The sequence below is a fragment of the Sipha flava genome, unplaced genomic scaffold (assembly GCF_003268045.1).
Source record: "Sipha flava isolate LNK unplaced genomic scaffold, YSA_version1 113_pilon_pilon, whole genome shotgun sequence".
In the NCBI taxonomy this organism is placed as follows: domain Eukaryota; kingdom Metazoa; phylum Arthropoda; class Insecta; order Hemiptera; family Aphididae; genus Sipha; species Sipha flava.
In genome coordinates, this window is record NW_020271732.1 from 188485 (window position 1) to 212076 (window position 23592).

At 26.3% G+C, this 23592-nt stretch overlaps 3 protein-coding genes across 3 annotated transcripts in view; 2 read left to right on the top strand and 1 right to left on the bottom strand.

Moving 5' to 3' along the window:
• The window catches only part of LOC112690064 (ionotropic receptor 93a), a 48490-nt gene extending 33445 nt beyond the window's left edge, over positions 1–15045 (top strand). The window contains exons 5-22 of the mRNA XM_025563978.1: positions 435–539; positions 2327–2476; positions 3488–3602; positions 5717–5825; positions 5882–6043; positions 6865–7032; positions 7729–7941; positions 8052–8158; positions 8620–8689; positions 8747–8824; positions 9014–9169; positions 10044–10206; positions 12781–13004; positions 13266–13449; positions 14358–14436; positions 14587–14741; positions 14795–14889; positions 14962–15045. Coding sequence (XP_025419763.1) covers positions 435–539; positions 2327–2476; positions 3488–3602; positions 5717–5825; positions 5882–6043; positions 6865–7032; positions 7729–7941; positions 8052–8158; positions 8620–8689; positions 8747–8824; positions 9014–9169; positions 10044–10206; positions 12781–13004; positions 13266–13449; positions 14358–14436; positions 14587–14741; positions 14795–14889 — 2333 coding nt within the window. The 3' untranslated portion in view covers positions 14962–15045. The remainder of the gene's footprint in view (positions 1–434; positions 540–2326; positions 2477–3487; positions 3603–5716; positions 5826–5881; positions 6044–6864; positions 7033–7728; positions 7942–8051; positions 8159–8619; positions 8690–8746; positions 8825–9013; positions 9170–10043; positions 10207–12780; positions 13005–13265; positions 13450–14357; positions 14437–14586; positions 14742–14794; positions 14890–14961) is intronic.
• LOC112690104 (protein TEX261) lies at positions 14968–19941 on the bottom strand. Its single transcript, XM_025564029.1, has 5 exons — positions 19677–19941; positions 18777–18856; positions 17862–18083; positions 17697–17793; positions 14968–15168 (listed from the first exon to the last, which is right to left on the bottom strand). Exons 1-5 carry the CDS (start codon positions 19744–19746, stop codon positions 15059–15061), a joined length of 579 nt encoding a protein of 192 aa, XP_025419814.1. The 5' UTR covers positions 19747–19941; the 3' UTR covers positions 14968–15058.
• A 103-nt stretch (positions 19942–20044) lies between these two features.
• On the top strand, positions 20045–23481 carry LOC112690130 (RNA-binding protein 34). Its single transcript, XM_025564067.1, has 9 exons — positions 20045–20309; positions 20472–20557; positions 20862–21139; positions 21206–21234; positions 21303–21509; positions 21578–21957; positions 22068–22186; positions 22772–22981; positions 23379–23481. The coding sequence occupies exons 2-9, from the start codon at positions 20482–20484 to the stop codon at positions 23439–23441; spliced, it is 1362 nt and encodes a 453-aa protein (XP_025419852.1). The 5' UTR covers positions 20045–20309; positions 20472–20481; the 3' UTR covers positions 23442–23481.
• The last annotated feature ends 111 nt before the right edge of the window (positions 23482–23592 follow it).

The window sequence follows — 23592 nt, forward strand, 5'->3', positions numbered from 1 at the left end:
TGAATGTAATGGCTAATGATAAAGTGACCTCTAATGCATCCACCAAAAAAAAAAAAAAAACCCATAAGGTTTAGTGTAACATCATTGATTTTATAATAAACTTTCATTTTATTACCAAATCGATGGTCAATTGTTGTTGTGGCACACAGAGAATTCTAGAGAGAACAATCCTACGTAAACTTACCACAAAATTATACCCACCTATTTAATATCGTAGAATCAGGGCACGTTATTGTTACTTTTTTTTTTGCATCAAATTTACAAATAATTATTGTTAGTTGTAATCGCCTTAATTTTCTTTGTGTGAGCCGGAAACATGAGCAATTTGAGGATAAATAAATTTTGTTTTCATTTAATTATGACTAGATCATAAGTAAAACCTGAATATTGAAATGTATGCACTAATAACAAATTTAATTTATGTTCGTGTTTAGATATTGTTTCGATTTTCATAGCGTCATTCTGTGATGATATTTGGAATTTATATTACAGAGCTGAGTACGAAGGATTTAACGGATTCTTATATATTTCCATAACAGGTTATATATTTTAAATATCAATAATTAGAACGAAACTTTAAGCATTAGCTCAATTAAGTAAGAATATATACAAATTATGTTTTAATTAAATATCATAATGATCAATTAATAAAGTAAGAAAATAAAATAAAATTTACTATTATTAAAATAGTAACATTTTTAAATAGTATTCTATTTAAAAATTATTTTTTTTTCATGAAAATAATTCTCTTATCAATTTAAATACATTGATAATTTAGAATTATAATTTTGTCACATTAGTATAATAATTAAAAACCAAAATAACTACTATTATCTATCATGTACAAAATAAAATTGATGGACATGTCTAATATATTTAATAATGTAAATAATTAAAATGCATGATATTCCTATTACAATTGTAAAATATAATTTTTTTTTTTTTAAATTAACACTTATAAAATTAAATCAACTCATTAATAATAAAACATTTAAAACTTCTCCTTTAAATGTAATAATTAATTTCTTCGAATCAATATAATGAGCAGCATTATCTAAAACACAGATCCACGTTATTTTTGAATTTTTGATTAAATTCCAAACTAAATAATCGTCAGTTTCATCAACTTTGCAACCACGGTGAATTATCGTCGTGGTCGTACCAACAGCAAAGTTGCGGCGTAATAAAAAGTCACGTATGATTTCGACGAAGCTTTACGTATAACACACAATATACGGTATTGTAATTGTTTTGTGAAAAATGAAATATTGCAAAATTACTTATGAATTTACATTACTTAATACTTGAAATTATAAATTATGAATAATACACAATAAAACTAACAAGTATTTATAAATAAACACGTAACTCGTGTGTACAACGTATCGGATAACACAATGTTACACGCATAAGTATAATATACATGATAATACTACACAGACACAGCTATAATATAACGTGTATAGACGTAGAAAATGCTGTGTACACATTATACACACTAAATGATTCGGAAGATGTGTTGAGAATGTACTAATTCCAATAAGGCAATAATTCTCAACCTGGGGTTCAAAACGCGACGACGACGCAAACGTGGAACGGATAAAAATCCGTTTGACAGTGGGTCGTCGAATCGAATATTGTAGCGATCTATTCCGTTGGATTTTACCCTACGGTTTCAACGAAAAGTGCTTGGAAACATTACAATTCGAACGCGTTCATTGTTAGTTATTTTGCTAATTACACGACATTTGTTGAGAACGTAAGAAAATAGAGAAGTCCACGACACCAAACAAAGTGTCTGCTGAAATGTAACATACGAACAGAATATTATCGGTTTTTGCGATTAGGACGTTTGACATCAAAAACATAAAACGTGTTTTAATATTAGATTTCGTTGAATTTATTAGATTCCTTGGTTCAGTGCAAAATCTCGATGGTGTCGTCTTGTACAAATATTACATACAGAATAATACTTAATTATTTAAGATAACTTCTATTTGAGAAATTGCTCCTTCCGTCACGACATTTATTATATTTAAGTGATTTGTCATAATACGTTTTTAACTTTGATCACAAAATATTTAGAACAGAGGTGGATAATAAATAATTATTGTGAGTCAAACAAAGTAATAAAATGAAAAATTCTGTTTAGTTAAAATGAACAAAAATATATTGACACTCGAAAGTTATTTTTTGTAAAAAAAAAACAACTTAAATGCATTTTACGATTTCGGTGTAATCGTTTAATCAAATGAAACAAATTCCAAACATATAACCGTTCTTTGCACTACTGAGATTCTAATCGTTTACTTTTTATAACTTTTAGATACTGACTGTCCAAGACTACCAATCAACGAGGCAATTACTATACCTTTAACCACTCCTAATTCGGAACTATCTCAAATGGTATTGGACTTACGAATGACAAATTCATTCTCGTGGAAATCAGCCATTTTGATGCATGATAATTCTATTGGTAATTTTTATAGCATTTAAAATATTAGGAACCTAAAGTCTGTAAAAAAATAGTACTCTCTAGATTATCATTTTATCACTCTTATGGTTAATATCACTCATTTGGTTAACTCGTAGATATCGATGGTTTATATCACGGTTTTATTCTTACGGAATAAAATGGGCACAGATAATCCCTAATAAAATTGATCAATGGCATTATAATCATTTAATTTATTTATTTAAATAAACATTTAAAATACTTGTTTATAATTTACTATAAAATATGTTCTAATAATAATTTTTACTTTGTGACCTGGAACCAGCTTAATACCTACGTTTCTTATTTAAATGATAACTCCAAATTTATATAAATTGTTTATGGAATAATGTTCAGCACCTTTTCTTTACGAAATCGAATTTAATAAAAAAAAAGAAATTAATTCTTACACAATAGACAGCAATGGTTTATATTCTTATAACTACATACAAAAAGTCATGGTTTATGATGTTTTTAGTTGATAGTATTATAATACGATTATATAATTTATTAATTAACTAGTTAGTATAAAAATATGATATATTCAAGTTTTCATTAAATTTTTTTTTTAAATTACTAATTTTAAAATTGAAAGTATCAAATATCATTCAACAAGATTTTGTTTTTCAAAAAAACTGATTTTACTATAAGTATTAGTAAGTGATAATTATAAAAATAAATTAAACTACATTTCAAGTTATACTTAAACAAATTTTGAAAAATAACGTTTAAAACTTATTTTAGTTACCTGTTGTGTCATTTAAATAAGTACATTGTATATGTAATTACTAAGTATTTTTTTTTATTTGCATGTCTTGTTTTATGATGATTTAATGATTATAATCTACGATTGTAAGATCCTCAATACATTTTAAATTATTAGATTTTTAATTCTATGAAAATTACTAAGCCCATTTAGGATAACTGAAGTTAAAGTAAACTACTGGACAGCAACAATTTAAATAAATCATGTTTTTACCTTATCATTTTCAGACAATAGCGTTGTGCAAAATGTGGTTACGTCTTTAACAAAACACTATTCGACCAAAATTGTATCACCATCAATAGCAATCTTTGAAATCTATACGCAAGGATCTGAATGGAAAAGGTTAATTGTTAATATATTCCATTATTTAATTAAAATGAAAATTAAGTAAATATAGTACATTATATGTAGTAAATCGGTATTTGTTTGTCGATACCTATTTGAGATAGTGTATACTTCTACGTGAGCTTTATTAAATTGAAAATTATATCAATGATAACGAATTTACCAGAGTTAATGGGCATAGCCCATTCGGCTCCCGTTTTTCCTAAACGGCTCCCGTCGAAAAAGGTTTTACGAGCAGGTCAATTCCCAAATGGCTCCCGTTGAAAAAGGTTTTATAATCAAGTAAATTTCCAAACGGCTCCGGTTTTTTACAAACTGCACAAGCTGACACGATTGTGTGCCATATCCATATGGCATATCCGGTATATGAACCTATATTAAACACTTATTATTGTCGATATTGCCAATTAGTCATGAACACATGTGCTATAGATTAGATATCGACGATATAAGAGTAATATATACACGACGAAATAATATACTCAAGCTTTGGCGATTATGATGATACTCGCTGAGTACGAGTACGTATAATATTATATGTATATTTCACTTTGGTATAGATATTTTCGGTATTCTGTTTTTAAAATTAATTTGAAGTATACAATATAACAGTACACAATATACCAATACACAGTATATCGATATATCAACCTGAAATCGGTATACAAATTTAACCTCAACCGTTTGGAAATTGACCTGTTCGTAAAACCTTTTTTGACGAGAGCCGTTTGGGAATAATAAAACAATAGACAGGAGCCGTTTAGGAAGCAACGGAGTTAATAAATTATTATTATTATTCTTTAAAACAGAAAACAATAATAGAATAATAGGTACATAATAATACATTTTAATATCAAAAAATTAATCATATTGTCATGTGCAAGTTATATTACATTACATTTTTAATACCAACAAGATTAAAAGTACTTGGCATAGGCGTAACTTGGAGGGGAAAAATTGGGGCAATTGCCTTCTAAAAAAATTAGGAGAGGCAGTACCCCCTCTGATATTTAACATACCTTGTTTTAAAATAAGTACAAAACATCTGGTTATAGTTATTACTATAACATTTTTTTTTTTCAAATCTTAATTTTAAATTTTCGTTTATCTAATATAATGTTAGAAAATAAATAATTTTATATCATAATATGTAGGTAGTAAAGCGGCGTTTAGCCTTGGATACCTTTTTCGTTAGATATGTAATTATATCCCCCCCCCCTAATAAATTTCCAAGTTACGCCTATGGTACTTAGAGGAGTGTATTTATAAATGTCTTATGGGGAGGAGGGCACAAGCAAAAAGTTCAAAGTATACATAGTTATAACTTTTCCATCTCAAAAAACTGTCGTTATTCATAACTAAATGATCAAATTACAAGTGTTTAATAGAAACATAACATTTTATTACACAAATTTATAATAAAACATATTTTTAAATACAATTTTTGTAACTACAATAACTGAAGACGTCTGTGGTGTTAATTAGCATATGCATCAATTACTTGTTCAGGTTTTATAATTATTTCAGGGTGTTGCTTAAACAATGCTAATCCGTTTAATCGATGGTATCATATTATCATGATATATTGATATTTCAGTATTTCACCGTGTGCCGTGCATGAAAAATAAAAGGGCCTACAATAATAAATAAAGTATAAAATACGGTGAATGAGGGGGTACTGATTAGGTTAGGTTAGATTAAGTTTGGTTAGTTATTAACCATAATCTAAATTGCTTATAATAAACAAATCAGAAATATCAGTATTTTTTTTATTAAATTTCTAAATATTAGTTATGTGCTTACTGTTCTAATAAGTTATGCATTGCGAAAAAAAAAATATATGCTTGTTTATTAAAAATATAAAAGAAAACGTATTCGATTTACCCGAAACCGTACTTTTTGCGTTTGGCTTAACATAAATTAAGATTAAAAGATACTTTGTGAAAAACTTACCTATGGACCATAAAATATCGATCATATCATTATCGTTAACTAAGTAATTATCCCTCAATTTGAAATCAATTCAAATTACAAAATTTAAGCTATCTACTCTTTAAGTACACCGCAGGGCTTGTAAAAAATCATTATATTATGTGTTTATTTTTTTAAAGGAGGAAATTATTTATGGAAGCTTTGGAATATTTTTTAAAAGCGAGTGAAACGAATTTAAACTTCATTTGCATCGTGAGCATACATTATGTTCCTTTAATTCTGGATGTGGTAAGAATATTTAAAAAATGCATATTCCAATTTAAACATTTAAATTCCTTGTTTAGGCTAAATCAATGAATTTAATGTCAACGGAAAAAAGTTGGCTTATTATTATTCCGGATCTAGATTCGTCCAGGAGTAATATTTCTTCATTTGCCAATTTATTGAATGAAGGGGAAAATGTATCCTTTATTTATAATACTACAAAAACAGCTGCCAAATGTTCTGTAAGTTTGTAATAAAATAATGTACCGATTATATAGGTTAATACCTACATATATATTTACACAGTGGCATATTTTCAATTTCTTTTCTTTTGTGGGAGGGGTTAAATTTGTATAAAAAGTAAATCATTTTATAATATTATTAACAATACATATAATAGGTACAATAATAATATAATATAATATAATACCTATAATAATATATTAACAAGTAAGTAATTTATTTTTATACAAACATTACAACCACATAATGTAAGTTAATGTGTTCATTCTATGTACTTTCATAGCAAGATATTTAACTTTTAAACTTTTTTTTGGGGGGAGAGGGTTCGAGATCTGGGAAACCCCCTGAAAATACTTCACTGTATCTACATAGACCACATATAGTAGGTTAACCTACGTTAAATGAGTATCAATATGAAATGTGTATATATTTTATGTTCTTGGCATATATTTTACTTTGAATAATTACTTAAAATTTAATAAAAACTTATTGCATAATAATACATAGGTACCTAATTTATATATGAATGGAATATTTTAGGTATATTTTTCGATGTGATAAATTTGATTATATACATATTCATGAACAAATTATTACATTGAAATCGTATTTTTAATTATGCTTAACGTTCTTCGCAAATATTTTGTAATAGATATTGACAGTACCTAAACTAATTCATCAAAATGTTTTTAATTAACCATTAATTTCTTTATTATTTTAAACTGTATTTAGCACCCTAATATTTATAAATGTGTTTGTCACTTGTTTAAAAAATAATTATTATAGTTACAAAAATAATATGTTCATGATATTCTTTCAGGGTGGGCTTTTGTGTTTAGTGGATGAACTGATGTCAATGTTTATAATGGCATTCAGCGCTTTGATTCAACAGGAAATTGAATTATCACAGCGAGTATCAGAAGAAGAGTGGGATGAAATTAGACCATCGAAAATTGATAGAAGACAATCAATGGTATCTTTTATTAAGGTAAAATATGAAATTCTCATAAAATTTAAAAAGGAAATATTAATAATTTAATTTGTGTATATATTATATGCAGATATTTCACATAAATTTCTTAAAATAATTTATTAAAAATAATGCACCTAATTAATAATAACGTGTGAAATTAACTCCGATTCCTTTTCAATATGAATAACTTGTAAAATTCATTTTATCTATATTATGTGGCTGTGAACGTGAAAATATAAGGTAAAACAAGTTTATGTACTATAAATAAAAATGTGCAATATAAAACTATAAATATGCATAGTAAAATTAATGTTATTTTAATAACAATGATCTAAATCGGGGACAATTCTCATCAAATTTCAAAAAACTTAATCCAATACATATATGCATTTGCATATAAATTCGTTCCCTAGTTATAACAAATATAAGTAATATATATATATAAAAACAATAACATAGAACCATATGACATAGTTATATTTTATGACTTTGGGTAGGTATATAAGTACTATTATATTATTATATAGTATTTAAATAAATTTAAATAATAATATTATAATTTGCAATTTGAAACTTATTTTCGACATTGTTATTATATTATATTAAACTAAATATACCTACTTAAAAAACGGTTAAATTTATTTATTTTACATTTGTTTCAAATTTTGTTTTAAATTAAACAATCTATTTTATGTTATTTTTATCTGATAGTTTCGTTTAAATGAATCTGATGTTTGCGAAACGTGCACATCGTGGCAAATTGATTCCGGTGTTACATGGGGACAAGAGCATTTCAGTCGTGGTTGTTATATACTTCCAGTGGGTAATTGGAACTCCAAAACTGGTTTAAAACTGACTGAACCGCTTTTTCTGCATTTGGCATACGGATTTAGAGGAATAGCATTACCTATTGCTACGTTTCATGTAAGTTACAATTTATAATTTTATGTAATTTTTAAGTTTTGAAATATTATAGAGCCATGTAGCTATAATTATTTGAATAACGTTTTTTTTAAAAAATACAATTTTTTTAGTTTCCACCGTGGCAAATCATCAACTTCAATGGAAGTGGGCATTTAGTTGGTTATAGTGGTTTAGTTTTCGATATTATCAATCAATTGGCAAAAACATTAAACTTTACGTGAGTTTAAGTATATAAAAATATATATAAAATATAAAAAAATACTAGAATCTTTGCAGTAGTTTTAAAATATAACCATTACAGTGTTCAGAAAATTCCTTTCAAAAATTAATTAATCTACCTTCAAGTTCAAAAATAACTAAATCCTTCTCCATTTCAGGCTTAAAGAAAGGATCTAGTTCCTATATAAGAAACATTTTTTTCTCCCAATAATTTCTAAATTTAATTAATATTATTTATAATTGAATGAATAATATACGATAAAAGCCCACGAACTAAAATATTAGTATACGCTAGCCCTAATGTATTTGCACTATGATATGATTAACATATATTGGTACAATTATAAATTATATTTTAAAATTATGATCATGTTTACCAGGGCTAAAATTAGTATGATTTGAATTGCTTATTCCAATAATATAATAACTGTGAATAAAATGTACATACTTTTTTGACAGGTATAATGTAAACGTTGTATCGAATATGGAGAATATGAATAATATTTCAAGAAATTTATATACGCAAAATGCAAGTTAACAAAATTTTTTTTATTATTTATTTTAATTAACAATCTAAATATTATAGAATGTACTGGGTGAATACGATGCAGCAGTTTCAAAACTATTGTGGGATAAAATTATTGACCTTGTTCGATCCGAAAAAGTGAGTCCCACACAAAAAAATTTCAAAACACCGTTTGATTACTTATAAATATAATCTAAAATTAATATATTATATTATAGCTGTATGTTATTTTCAAACTAATATTTATTTTGTTTCTTTGTATTAACATAAATTGTACACACTCAAGATTATTTTATGATATTATTACATTAGTATTTTTGTACATAGGTGTTTATGGCAGCAGCTGCATTCACTGTAAAAGAAGCAAATAAAGTATTTATCAACTACACAACACATATAAGTTTAGAGTCTCATCAAATTTTAATAGCTAGACCAAAAGAATTAAGTCGAGCTTTGTTGTTTACAGCTCCATTTACGTTATTGGTAATACAAGCTTTAATGTTTACGGATAAAAATATTATTAATACAGATTTTAAGGATCCAAATAGTTTATAGATCATCAGTGCCAGCCCAATTGTGTGATAGTTGAAAAGGGTTAATTATATATGAATATCACCCACCTTATCCATTATATAGTGTCTTGGATGTAGTTGTCGAGTACAATAAATTTTATTCTACTTATCATTATAATTATTAACACAATAACATAACAAATAACAAATATATAGAACTAGAGCAACCGTTCTTTAAAGTCTTATTACGGTCAGTCCATGTAGATTACCTATATACCTACGTATAAATTCTACAACATAAACTATAAACACTTATCAATATTATAAAGAAATTCATGATTCACCTATATTTATACTATTTATATACCTGTATGACTAAGTATATAAATTCTATTTTATCGGTTTAAATGATAAAATACAATTTAATTAATGTAGATATAATTTTTTTTATTTTTAATTATTATTTATAAAACCCTATTGTAGAAGAAATACTCTCCAGTATCTACTATATTTATATGATAATTTAAATGTTTTATTGATACATTTTATCAGTGTTAGCCTGGTTCTAAAGGGCTCAGGCAGGATTTTATTTGGAAAGGTTATAATAAATCTTGTCATTTCTTTTGACGATTTTGCTATGAAATTTATTAGTTTTATTTTATCTACATTCAAAGTAATATATTTTTTTTATAGCCATAAGTATTACCTACTAACAAAAAATATGAATATTTATATTTAAATGTTGTATTATGATTTTTTATTGTTTCACTATGATAATAGTTTTTTAAAAACAAATAGTAATATCTGAGTCGCACATTATTGTTTATAATTATTTTTCTGTTTAGACTTGGTTATGTATAGCTGTTGTAGTTGGTCTCATGGGACCTTTACTGAATTTGTTTCATATATTGAGCCCATACTATGAATATCACAACATTTCAAGAAAAGGAGGTCTAAACTCACCACTAAACTGTTTTTGGTATGTTTACGGCGCACTATTACAACAAGGTATGCACATTTTAAATGTTATCGTATATTGTATAATTGTAATATTTAAGAGTATCTAGAACAAGGGTATCATTTCAACTTTTGAAAGGTTGGGGCAACTGATTAAATTTGCCGACTTCATAATATTTAAAAAATTACGGTTACCTATATATTTAAAAATTTAATATTTATGGACGATAAACTATCAATAAAATATTTTTTGGAACAAAACTTGTAATGAATAATGATGTCATAATGATGAACAATGAACATAAAATGTTTCAATTTACCCAATTAAATAATAACATTTTTTTTTTTTTTTTTTTAAGCTAGATAATTGTACAATCTGTAAAATTACGGTTTACAATAAGCACAAGTGATAATGGAGTTTATATAGAAAAGACAAATAGTGGGTAAATTAACAGACAAGTCAAATAATTACTACTATTTACATCTATTCTGACAGGGGGTTTGAGCGAAGAGACCATCCATTGATGACACTTCGTGAATTAATAACATTAAATATAGTAAAACATTAATTTATTTACTTATCCTATAGGCTATAAGTTACTTTTTTCTTTTTAATTTGTTATTGTTGGGGACATTACAGTAATACAATTATGTGGTGAAAAGATACAAATTTATAAAAAATATAAAAATTAAAAAGCCATATAGCCATATGAAATGCATATTTTAATAGTTCTAAAGGAGTAGCTGTTTTAAAATTATCCATTTAATTCGAAGCTTGATTTTTAAAACGCTCTAACTCTGAGTACCTACAAATCAAATCCATTGAGGTCTTCTGAGTACTTCATAGCTAAATCTTTTAACCACTTACATACATCTTCTGATTTCATATTAAACAATTTGTTTCTATTTTAAAATCCAAAATCTGATACAACTTTTTCCATCTATTCATATTTCCAACTAAAATTAGAAATAATCGAGTCGATGGTTAAATAGCATTTTTTTTTTAGTTCTTGTTCTGCTTTTAATTTTCGTTCGTCATTCGGTGAATCGTCAAAATATCTTTTGACAATTTTTGAACGTTTTTCTTCAAATTGCGAAAGAATATTTAAAATTTAGATTTTTCTTTTGTTTTGTTTATTGAGGACTCAAATCCATTATTTCTGATATTCATTATAGACGATACTTACCCTTTTAACATATGTGAAGCCGTATCTATTGTTTATATTATGAAACATAATAATTTTTTGCATTGCTGGAGACTTAAAATTAATACTATTATACTCTATAGTGATTTGTAGGTTAATTTCCCCAAAAAATTTTGGAGGGGCTTCATCCTCTCCAAGCCTCCCCCTAGTTACGCCTATGCTCGTGACACATATACGGCCATACGGGAGAAATTGATAAATTTGATCAAATAATATTAAATATCATACTGTAAGAGTTGGAAGTAAAGGCGATGGTGGTTGAAAAATGTTTCATTATTTAGGATAGTTTATAGCATAGGAAATAGTTTTATATCTTATAAAGAGGAATTGAAAAGTAAAAATACATATATTATAACTTAAGTTTAAATCAATGTCAGGTAATAATAAATTGATAGGTAATCATTGTATCAGAAAAATAAAGAGTCTTGTTAAGTATGGAAATAAGAATTAACGACTATAATAATGAATTTCTTGGTGTAGGAAAATATGTTTCGTCAATTGAAAAATATCGTAAATGTGGTTTTAATTATTATTATGAAATATGATTAAATACCACTAAATGGATAATCAAGTACTCCCTACTCTTTAACAGACCGAACGAAATGATGAGAATTGACCAACGAAACTACGGAACGTAGTTGTTCGCTCGACCCGTGTTAAGTGTTTAGATTATTCCTATTGTATTGAAATTTCCGGATTACGATGACATTTTTTTCCAATTATATTTTTTCCAATAGAATTTGAAATCATTAAAATTAATTTGACAAAATATAAATTAATAATTATAACAGGTATAATTGCAAGTTTCATTTTATTTTAAAACTACGTATGGAGTGTTATCGCACCATCGCACGCGCGCCATAGTACGAGCTGCCACTGCATATAAATAATTATTTTGTAATAAAATCTAGAACTCTACAGCTCTAAAACTTATATTAATATATGAAATATAATTTGTTAAATTTAATAGAATTATAATAGTCAACTACTCATCGTATAAGTTTTTGAAGAGCTTCATGCAACATACAAGCTTCACGAACTCGTATAAAATGATTAAAATATATTGAAATACGAGTACCTATCTATATTATTATCGTTCTGTGTCTGTGATATTATTACTTAATTGTGTGTCCACTCACATTTTCATGGTTATACGAGTACATACAAAAATGTACAAAATAATATAAATGAAAATGAAAAATAAATAAATAAATGTACAAAATAATAAATATCACTTGTATCATACATATTTTACTAAATACGTTTACCTACTTGACAATTGACGAGTAACTAGAGTGTTTAAAAAGCAATCGCATACTTGCGTTTGCTATTTAAAATAATAATAAAAGCTTATAAATTTGTATTGCCTTATCGATCACTGTTTTTGCCTATAATATAAAACATGTACCGTTCATTTCAGGCGGTGCTCATCTACCCGATGCCGATAGCGGTAGATTGGTAGTCGGTACCTGGTGGCTGTTCGTTTTGGTTATTGTTACCACTTACAGCGGGAACTTAGTGGCATATTTGACGTTTCCTCAGATGGATGCAATGATATCTAATGTGGCTGACCTAATGGCTCGTACACCACAGGGATATTCATGGGGAATACCGGATTCTTCGAATCTACATACGCTGCTTACTGTAAGACAACCGTATCTAGATATCAATCAAAATTCGTATTATGTTAATTGCAATGGAAAAAAAAAACTTACCCTCGCAAATATAACAGATATCGTAATAGTTAAATTAATATGTATAAGTTAAAACGATACACGATAGGTACACAGACACGTGTGGTTGTAGATATGCAAATATTAATGTGTATTGTCTACCTAATACCTATTTATAATAAAATAATGTGTTTATTCTAACATATATATGTATTAATTTAATATAACGAAGACGTTGCCGGACGACACGATGATCAAAGAGTTAATAAAAAAAGCAGAACATCATAAAGAGTTATCGCTACCGGTCATAGAAAGAGTGAGATCTAGTAAATACGCGTTCATTCACCGCCGTACCAACTTGATGTACGTTATGAAAAACGATTATCTGCGAACCAATAGATGTGACTTTGCCATTGGTAAATACTTCTAAAACTTTTATAAGCAAGAAAAATGTAATTATATTTGTTAATTTTGGTTTCATTCAGGTTTAATTATATTTTTCATGATCTTGTACAGTTTTTCAAAAATAAAATGTTAATTACTTGTGTTTTTTTTTTTAATATTAAATGCGGTGGGTCTAGTTATAGTTTTCATTAGTATTTTATTGAAATAACAAAAAAAAATTTTTTTTAATATTTTAATTATTTAATAACTACTTAATAACTACAATAATAACCTACCTAATAATAATATTCAGAGGTTACATTTAAGTTATTTTAACATTATATCGAGAACAATATTTAAAAAAATGTACTAGAATTAATTATTATAATCAATGGTGCTAGGATTGTTTTAAATAGGTAATTCATATTGTAGATAGTCAAGGTCAGTATTATAATTCATCACTAATGGTTTGAAAAAAAAATTTTTCCATCAATTACAGCCATGTTTATTAGTTATACCATTTACTAGTGTAAATTTACACTTATTAATGTTTTCTAAGTAAAAGCAAGGTTTGTAATAGTTTTAACTTTTTTTTCTTACATAAATGTACACTGTTTTCAACATATATTTTTGAATAGTATTAATTTTATATAATTTATAATATTTTGATTTATTTAAAGATATTATGGAATACTTAATAGAGTTGATTTATTAAAGCCATTCTTGAATTTTAGTAATGTCATGGGATTTAACTTTAATATAATTAAGTACTATTACAAAAATTATTAAAGTCTTATACAAACTCTTAAGTTTATTTTAGTAAATATTTTCATGACCAACAAACTGTTAGAATTTCAAACATAGTATATTTTTTAGTTAAACGTTGTTACCTTTTAGCTATTCTTAATACTTATTTACTATATTTACCAATGTTTTAAAGGAAATGAAGATTTTGCAGAAGAAAAATTAGCCATGATGTTATCAAAAGAGAGTCCTTATCTCGGTCGAATAAATAGAGAGTAAGTAAATGCCACTTCAAAACAGTAAACAGATTGTACTAGTGTAGACAGACTTTAAAATAATACTTCTGTGAACAATTCCACTAAATAGTTATGACAACCTAATAAAAAAAAAAATTGCTTGATAATAACCGACTAATATTTTTACAGAATAGAAAAAATGCACAAAGTTGGTCTTATAAATAAATGGTTGGTGGACAGTCTACCTAAAAAAGACCAATGTTGGACTACCACACAAATGGAAGTGACAAACCATAAAGTGAATTTAAATGATATGCAAGGATCATTTATTGTTTTACTACTAGGTATGTTTCCTATTACAATATAGTGTAGTATTTTATTTTTTTATCTGTTGTAGGAGTATTATCATCATTGGTGTCGTTTTTATTTGAATATCTTGTAAATAAATACAAGAACCATCGCCAAATAGTTATAACACCATTCATAAACTAAGTATTGACAATTTAAAAATTACACAATTGTAAAATGAACAGTCTTTTTTTTTCTTTTTATTAAAATAAATAGATAACAATGACATTCTTACAAATAATTAAACATATAAACATACATTTATTTCTATACATATAGAACATTGAAGTACCAAGTACCACTTATTGAACCATTACATAGAATGATTATTTTCACCAGTCAAATCACCAAGGTAAGTGAAAAGGTTTTTAATTTTGTAACTCCGTTTTCGATTAGTGAAATAATGTGTTACTACACTGTCATCTGTAAATAAAAAAGCTTTAATTAAACATTGATAATAATAAAATAATGGTTCTTATTGTTTTAATTGAAAATAACCTTATCTTTAATATTTTTAAAATTTAATTCTTACAAAAGTTCTTAATATTTATATTTTTTATATTTAAACGATGCCGTTTCGATATGCGTTCTACAGGTTTTGTCTATTCTATATTGGACATCGACTATATCTCATGTGTTATCTACTACAGATTTATATATCATATGTTGGGTATTTATTTCAACCTTATTCTGTTCACTTTAAATTCTATTACTGTAGGTTTTATAATATTTAATTTTATTTTAGCTACCTATTACTTACGTACATTGTTTGTAACGATTACTATAGGGTATTGTGATTTTTTTTTTATATTTTATTTTATTGTGCATTATTTATAAATAATTATGGCTGCAGTGCTATTTCGTGAGTTTTACTGTACAATAGTCTTAAATTAAATTGTGGGTCAACATTTTTTAGTAAAATAATAATTATTAAAAAGCGTTGAAGACAATGCCCCTAGTCATAAATGCAGCATCCAAATGCAATTAAAACAAAGGAAATGCCATAATGGAGAATGGATGGACATTTTTCGGTATCCAAAATAAGGGCTGTCAGATAAGATCACCACGAGTGGGTAGCAACTTTTTCATTTGTTACAGTGGGTTAACACTTTTTAAAATTGTTGAATTTGTATTTATGTTCGTATTGGAATTGTCCATATAATACAACACAACACCTAACACAAATGGTAATGGATCAGACAGGATGGAGCAGTGAATGTGTCACCGACTGGTTTAACTTGTGCCAAAAAGTATGTACAGCTGTTTTGAAGACTAAAAAAAATGGTTAGAAGTTCACAAAATCCAATTCAAATTGATGAGGCTCGTTTTGTTGGTCGAAGGGAGTAAAATAGAGGCAGATTAGCTTGAGACATTGCTCTTTCCTTGGAAGATATAAATGATTAGGTAATTAATAACTGAAATCATGGTGTACAGGTAAAAGGTACCGGGTTATTTATCCTTACCTAGGTTTCTGTACACTCCATATAACTGAAATTGCTGGGAATAATCTAATTCAAAATAATTAATCTTATGTTTTACATCGATACCAAAGCTTCCATCCTTTTGTTATTCAGAAAGAGTATCAACAATAAAAACGACATGTGCAGAGTGCAAACCAAATTAGAAACTTGTTGGTGAAGTGCATACCTAAATGGCACCATTTAAATTACCAATTCATTTTTCAATGACATTATTTATATATGGGTTTAATTTAATACAGTCTTACATATATTTGTAAAGTAATTTTAAGAACTTTTAGTACAATAATTAATGTTACAAATAAAAATACATTAAATTCTAATAATATGTTATTAGTATATTCATTAGGAAGATAATCATAAAATAATTAATGTTCATTTTATGATTTATTTTAAAAACCTTTACGAGTAAGTTACTTCTATTAGATATCTTAAAATATTGAGTAAATTGATCAATATTTTTCAAAAATAAAAAACATTGTTTTTAAGTTCAAAATAATAATACAAAATGTATTTTTATAATGATTAACTAACCAACAAGAATGCTCAAAATGATTAATAAAAGTAAAATATTTATATACATTGATTATTAAAATAGTATTTAACTATTTAAACACTAACAAACCTAATAATATAAGATACTATAAAAATTAAGCAATTGTTTATTACTGTATTACCAATCACAAATAGTATACATTAGAATTTCTTAATCTGTGGAAAACACATGGATAGTATATATAAAATAAAGTGTACATTTTTTAACAGACAAAAAACATAAAAAAAATTATTTGGTCAAATAACACAAACTTTTTCAAAATGTATAGGTGGTACTTAAGGCACATTTACATGGTTCACTTTTGATGAATTATCCAAAATGAATAAATAATGAACAATGTATACTTTAAATCATCAAAAATGATCATCACCATGGAACGATGAATGAAGTTGGATTGTGTCCAACTTTCATTAAATCTAAGTGAATCATCCACGATGAATCATCAAGTGATTTGTGTAAAATAACACCAATTTTACCTTCAATGTTAGTGAATGTTCAAACACATTTTTATTTTTGATATTTTACTCTGATAAGAAAAATTGTGATAAATGGTTATTACATAATAATTATAATCCAATAATATTAAGTTTAATAGAAGACCGGAAATGTTTGTGGAACACAATTACAATTCCTGCTCTTACAACCACATTAGACTTTATTTTAGTTGAATAAGTACTGTCTATAACAATATATAAAGTATTATTCCTTAAATAAAAAAAATAATATACACTAATAACTCCTTACACAGTAAAAGGTGTGATCATCTATAGTGAACCATGCACAGTTTCTTTTAATTTTTAATGTTTCACTATGAATGATTTATCTGAAATAATCATCAAGAGTGAACCGTGTATAAACGTGCCTTTAGATATAAATATAGGTTGAAACCTACTAGTCTAAATACATTTTCAACTTACCCACATTTGTGACAGGTAAAGTATTATCATTGGCCGATAAAGATAGCAAATACATAAATGGTACCGTCCATAAACATACAGTAAAGTATGAAATAACCTTTAAAAATAAAAATGATAAATAACATATATCAATTAAATTAACTAATTAAAAAAAAATGTTCAAACTTCTGATAATGTTGAATAACGTTGTCGAAAATATTTGAAGGCTAACACATGATTGCCAACCAATAGTATAATTGACATAATAAATGACAGCGATGTTAAATTAAAGTGTGGAAAGTCTGTGAGCAACAAGTAGTATATTATATGACTCAAAAGACCAATAGCAATTAATGTTAATGGTACATTGTCAAATAGATATAATCCAATATGACATATTATCACAACCTATAATCAAGTAACAGTATTACATTAATAATAAAAAATTATTATTATTATGTTCCATAAAACTAAGAAGAAAAAATTAATACTATTATAGTACTAAGTTTATCCAATATATATATAAATATAAATCTGAATAAGATTAATATTGTTTATAAAATGTACTGTAGCAAATCATAAATTCTTAACACAATTTATGTTCTGTAAACAACATTGGCACCAGAAACTTTAAGGATACCAAATATATCTTTTAATCAAAAATTGTTCAATTCACTGATTTATACATAATATTGAATTGAGACTCAAAAGTCAACATTTTATAAAAAGAAAAAAAAATCGAATAAATCAAACATTAGAAGTACGATAAAAGGGAAGTATCAAATACATTTATAACTATAATCTGGCCGACATTGTTCACTAGGAACAAGAAACATTAACATTACGTTAAATATTTATAAAAAAAAAAGTGAATGTAATTGTATGCATCATAATGTTCAACGCTATCAAATTAGTTTTGATTATTTTATATTTGATCAAATCAAATAATCAAAACTTAATCTCTATAATTATGATATACATAATAACAAATATTCTATATTGATTAATACAAAAACAAATAATTAGTTCAATGGAAGAAAGATATGAAAGAAGGTCCAAATAACAAAAACATTAATAAAATAAACAAAACTTAATTCTTACATGAATTGTCCATTTTATAACTTTCTTGGTTAATATTGTGTGTTCTTCTACAAACTCTGCCAAGTAATAAACTCCAGCACCTCAAATGAAAAAAAAAATAAATAGAAAATATATAAATTTAAATATCTCAGGATATAAATATAGGTCCAAAATATAAACTTTTTGTGGTTCATTATTTTTTTATGGAGAAGTAGTATAATATTATACTATTATATAATATGCAATATAACAGTTTATTTATACACATTGGATGTCCATTGAGGATTGAATTGATTCATAAGGCAGAGTACCTTCTCATTAAAATGTTTAAGCCTATTATATATATAAATATATATAAATACATAAATGCTAACCAAATATATATGCTGATTCAGAAATCAAATGCATGATCATGCAATTGCTATTTTAATTACCTTTAATCAAAATATAAATTAATGAAGAACAATTATTGCCTTAAGAAAAGAAATATATATTAAACGTTCAAAACAAAACTATCATTTGAAAATGGAAAATGAAACACAATATTACTGGGTTAATTGACCACAATCTAATAAAAACATGTGAAATTGGATATATATTAAACAGATGTATAGTTATTATCGTATTGAAAGTTACATTTATTTTATAAGCTTCACGGAATTAAATTCTAAAACGTAGATATGCTTTAAACGAGATCCAACAGTTGAAAATGTAAAACCATTCGCTATCGTTTTGTACCTTATTAAGAATGTTTGTCATTCAACCTATTCAACTACTACATTCAGAACACTAAGCATAAAGATTTTAACAGCAAGTGACCTGAACGAATGTGTGTTTGGATGATAGGCCTACGAATAATTAATAACGCAAAACGCACTAACCCACGGTTATACAGTAAAACAAATTCAATGCACAACTCACCGATAAAAATTGAAATAAGAGCTATCTGCAGTACAGCAGCAATAGCAATGACCAAGAACATAAAAACCATGTCTAGTGATTGGCGCCTACATAGAATGCGTTTCAACGTAGAACTGTGCCCGAACAGTCGTTTGACAATTAACGAGAACGAGGGAGGAAACACACGGACCCGTCCGGAATCGACGGGCTTTTGACACGGACAACTCGTCGCTTACGCGTACGACACGGACACCGACTTTTAAGATAGTACCGACACTGATAACGGGCTTATCGTCGCAAGTTAACCGGTGGCACGCTATCACCATGCACGATACCTGTAACCTAATCTAATCTCTTTTCTATGCCAGTAACCACGTCCGCGTAGCACAGATCTCCGACAAGCCGAGACGCATATCTCTTATTTGTTGTTGTTGATAAGCAAACGTTACAAGCACGTGAGCCGGGTTACTGTGAAACGTTTTTATCTGAACGTTTATTATTATTCTTGTATGGATTTCGAAACACTATTGCAGTTGTAGTAGCTCTCGCGCGCGTTACACTCAACGATAACTCGTAAGGGAACGATTTCCTACTAACATTTTCGGTGCTTACGGCCAATTACAATTCGCTTTCGTTTTTGGTTTTCTTGTTACAGTAAGTTGTCAATTGTTCACAAAACGTAGTTTTTTGAGACACTGTCGGTTCTATCGAGGAGCGTGGATTTAAATTTATGCTCATTGCCATCGACCGTCCGATCAGTTATTGCGAAACGATCTAATCGATTAATTTCATTTTATTTTTTTTTTTTTATTTCAGCAAATAAATTATGGACGATGAATATACAGTTGGAGCATTGTGTGATTCGATTGCATCACAAGGGAAAAAAAATAAAACCATTAAAGGTAATATAAGCAACAACTCTTCAACAGAACAAACTAAACGTAAATCTGTTCATTTAAAATTCATTGGAATACTTCCATACTTGTACATTTATAGCTAAAAGTATGTTATTGATTGTATATTGTATTTCATTGTTTTTATTTTTATTTTTTTTCCTTTTAATTACTATTAATGAACAACTGTTATCATTATCTATAATGTATATAATTGGACCTGGCTTGATTAAAACTTAAAAAAATGAAATAAATATTGAGATCGAATGAAAATATTTATTATAGTATCACTACAATATTGTTTATATTTTAGGTGAAATTATGCAAAAGAAGAAAAAAGTTAAGAAACAACTTAAGACAGAAATAAATGCAATTGATTTACCTGAAAATTCAGAAAAATCAAAGAAAAAAAGATCTAAGAACAATGATTTGCCTAAAGCCAAAAAACAAAAAACAGATAAAAATTGTTTGACTACTCAAAATGAAATTATAGAGACCAAACCACATATTAATGATGAAAATCTAATAAAAAATAATATAAAATCATTAGTGTTAATAAAAAAAAATAAAAATAGTATTAACTTTGAAAAACATATTAGGAACAAAAAAATCAAGGATGAAAATTTAAATAAACCTAATGATAAATCTAAAACAATTCAAAAGAAAAATACATTTTTCAAAAAACCGTAAGTACTTTATCATAATTAAAAGGAATAACAAAATCATCTAACAAATTAATAAATATTGTTTACAGAGATATGAAATCTTCCGCTGAATATATTGAAAAAAAACCAGTATCATTAATAAAAAATGAAAAAGTAACTGATTTAGAAATTAAAAATAAAAATATTGCTAATTTTGAAAAACGTATTAAGAAAAAAAAAACCAAAAATGATAATTTAAAACAACCAAATGATAAATCTATAACAATTCTAAATAAAAATAAATTTTCTAAGAAACCGTAAGTGCTTTATAATAATTAAAAAAAATAATATAATCATCTCATAAATTAATTAATATTGTTTATAGGGATATAAAATCATCTACAGATTATATTGAAAAAGAATCAAGAACCGTGTTTGTAGGAAACGTTCCAGTTAATATTAAAATGACATTGATAAAAAAATTATTTAAACAATTTGGAGAAGTGGAAACAACTAGGTTAAGGAGTGTTGCAGTCAATAACCTTGAGGTGCCTAAACGTGTGTCTATTATGAAAGGCGATTTTCACCCACAAAGAAATACTGCAAATGTGTATGTGCGTTTCAAAACTGTTGAAGAAGCACAACGTGCTTTGGTTTTAAATGCTACTACATTTGAAGGGCACACAATAAGAGTAGATATGGCCTTAAATTCTGGTCATAAACAGAATAAAAATAAAGGAATATTTATTGGAAACCTACCTTACAGTGAGTGTAAATCGTTTAATTTTACTAGTTTTTATTATCTAATTATCCGAAAATACATTTTCATAAACAACCATACAAATGTATGTGTAAATGTTATATTGTTTATGTAGATATTCAGGAAGATGAAATATGGGAATTTTTCAATGATTGTGGAATAATTTCTGCTGTACGCTTAGTTCGTGATAATGCCACTGGCGTTAGTAAAGGTTTTGGATATGTAGATTTTGAGGTTAGTATTGAAAATAATACAACTTGTATTTATTTATTGAACTGTTTTTATTCTAACTATGAAATGTCTTAAGTATTCTTTCTAAGCTAATACTCTAGTTAGGATCTTACTACTATACTATGGTTATCTAAATTCCTTTGGGTAAACTTTTTTTATTCGCTCAACTTGTCTGACTTCTAGTCCTTTCAATAGTCAAAACTATCTATTTCCATGATATGTAATCTTTAAATAAACTTTTTTTAGTCCCTAGTAAACTGCTTATGCACTTAAATATTACAAATATTAACTTTTTTCAACTGACTACCAATAGTAACCAACATTCTCACAAGAATTATATATTTGTTAATTTGTTACGATTCGTTTCTTCGACTCTTATCATGATAATGATTACCTTATCATGTTTTTTTATTATCATTTATTTTTATATAAAAATGCTGTAATACATGAAACTGAATGACCTCAGACTTTTGTTTATTATAAACATAATAGAATTTTGAATATTGAAGTACTTCTAATACTTAATAATTTATTTTAAAATCTATTCAATTTTTTTTTTTAAATAATCAAAATTTGTTTTTATATCAGACGAAGGAATCTGTAGAATTGGCATTACAACTTGACGGGAAAAAAATTCAAAATAGAGGAATACGTATTAAAAGGATAGATGTCAAACCTAATGCAATTAAGGGGTTCAACAAACAACCAGTTCAATTCAAAAGAACCAAAAAAGTGGGTAGAATGAACAGTGGTCATAATTTCCAAGGAGAAACAATGAAGCCAAAAATGCAAAAAAAGGTAATATTTAACTATTAGTAATAACACTATTGATTACTTACTATATAATAAGGATCAATTAATAATTAATCAATTAATTAATTCACAGTTTAATATAAACAATCGAGTTGATTATACCTATTGAATATCATGTGTTCAATGACAATTCGCAATATTTTCAACTTTAATTGAAATATATGATATTTTAATTATTCATTTAAATTTATATAAAAAAATTGTTCATCTCTAATTATTTTTAACTATACACTTTTATAATATATAGATAGTAAATATTATTTTGAATGATAAATATGATTTCTGACTAAAAAACATTTGAAGAAAATCAAATTAATTTTGATAAATATCTACTGTTTATTTAATTTGTTTCTAATTGCACTTTTTTTTTATTTTTATACAGAAACCAAAAGCAACAAAAACTGATTTAATGAGAAAGAAGATTGCTAAACAATTAAACGCTTGAATTAATTTGTATAAATTAATAAAACAATTGATATTGATTATTTTTTGTTATTTATATTTCCAACTACAATACATATTTTCAGGCAAATAAATAAAATGCATAAATAGGAATAACATTTTATATTTGTATTTGGCTTTTTACTTTATATTAT

Bases quoted from the DNA above. Each gene is read 5' to 3' on its own strand.
- LOC112690104 (XM_025564029.1), bottom strand. From the start codon at position 19,746: ATGGTTTTTATGTTCTTGGTCATTGCTATTGCTGCTGTACTGCAGATA. The intron at 18,857-19,676 runs GTGAGTTGTGCA...TTTTCATTTGAG, and splicing joins TCTTATTTCAATTTTTATCG to GTGCTGGAGTTTATTACTTG. The intron at 15,169-17,696 runs GTAAGTTGAAAA...TTTTATTTACAG, and splicing joins TTTACCTGTCACAAATGTGG to ATGACAGTGTAGTAACACAT.
- LOC112690130 (XM_025564067.1), top strand. From the start codon at position 20,482: ATGGACGATGAATATACAGTTGGAGCATTGTGTGATTCGATTGCATCA. The intron at 21,510-21,577 runs GTAAGTGCTTTA...TATTGTTTATAG, and splicing joins AATAAATTTTCTAAGAAACC to GGATATAAAATCATCTACAG. The intron at 22,187-22,771 runs GTTAGTATTGAA...TTTTTATATCAG, and splicing joins TTGGATATGTAGATTTTGAG to ACGAAGGAATCTGTAGAATT.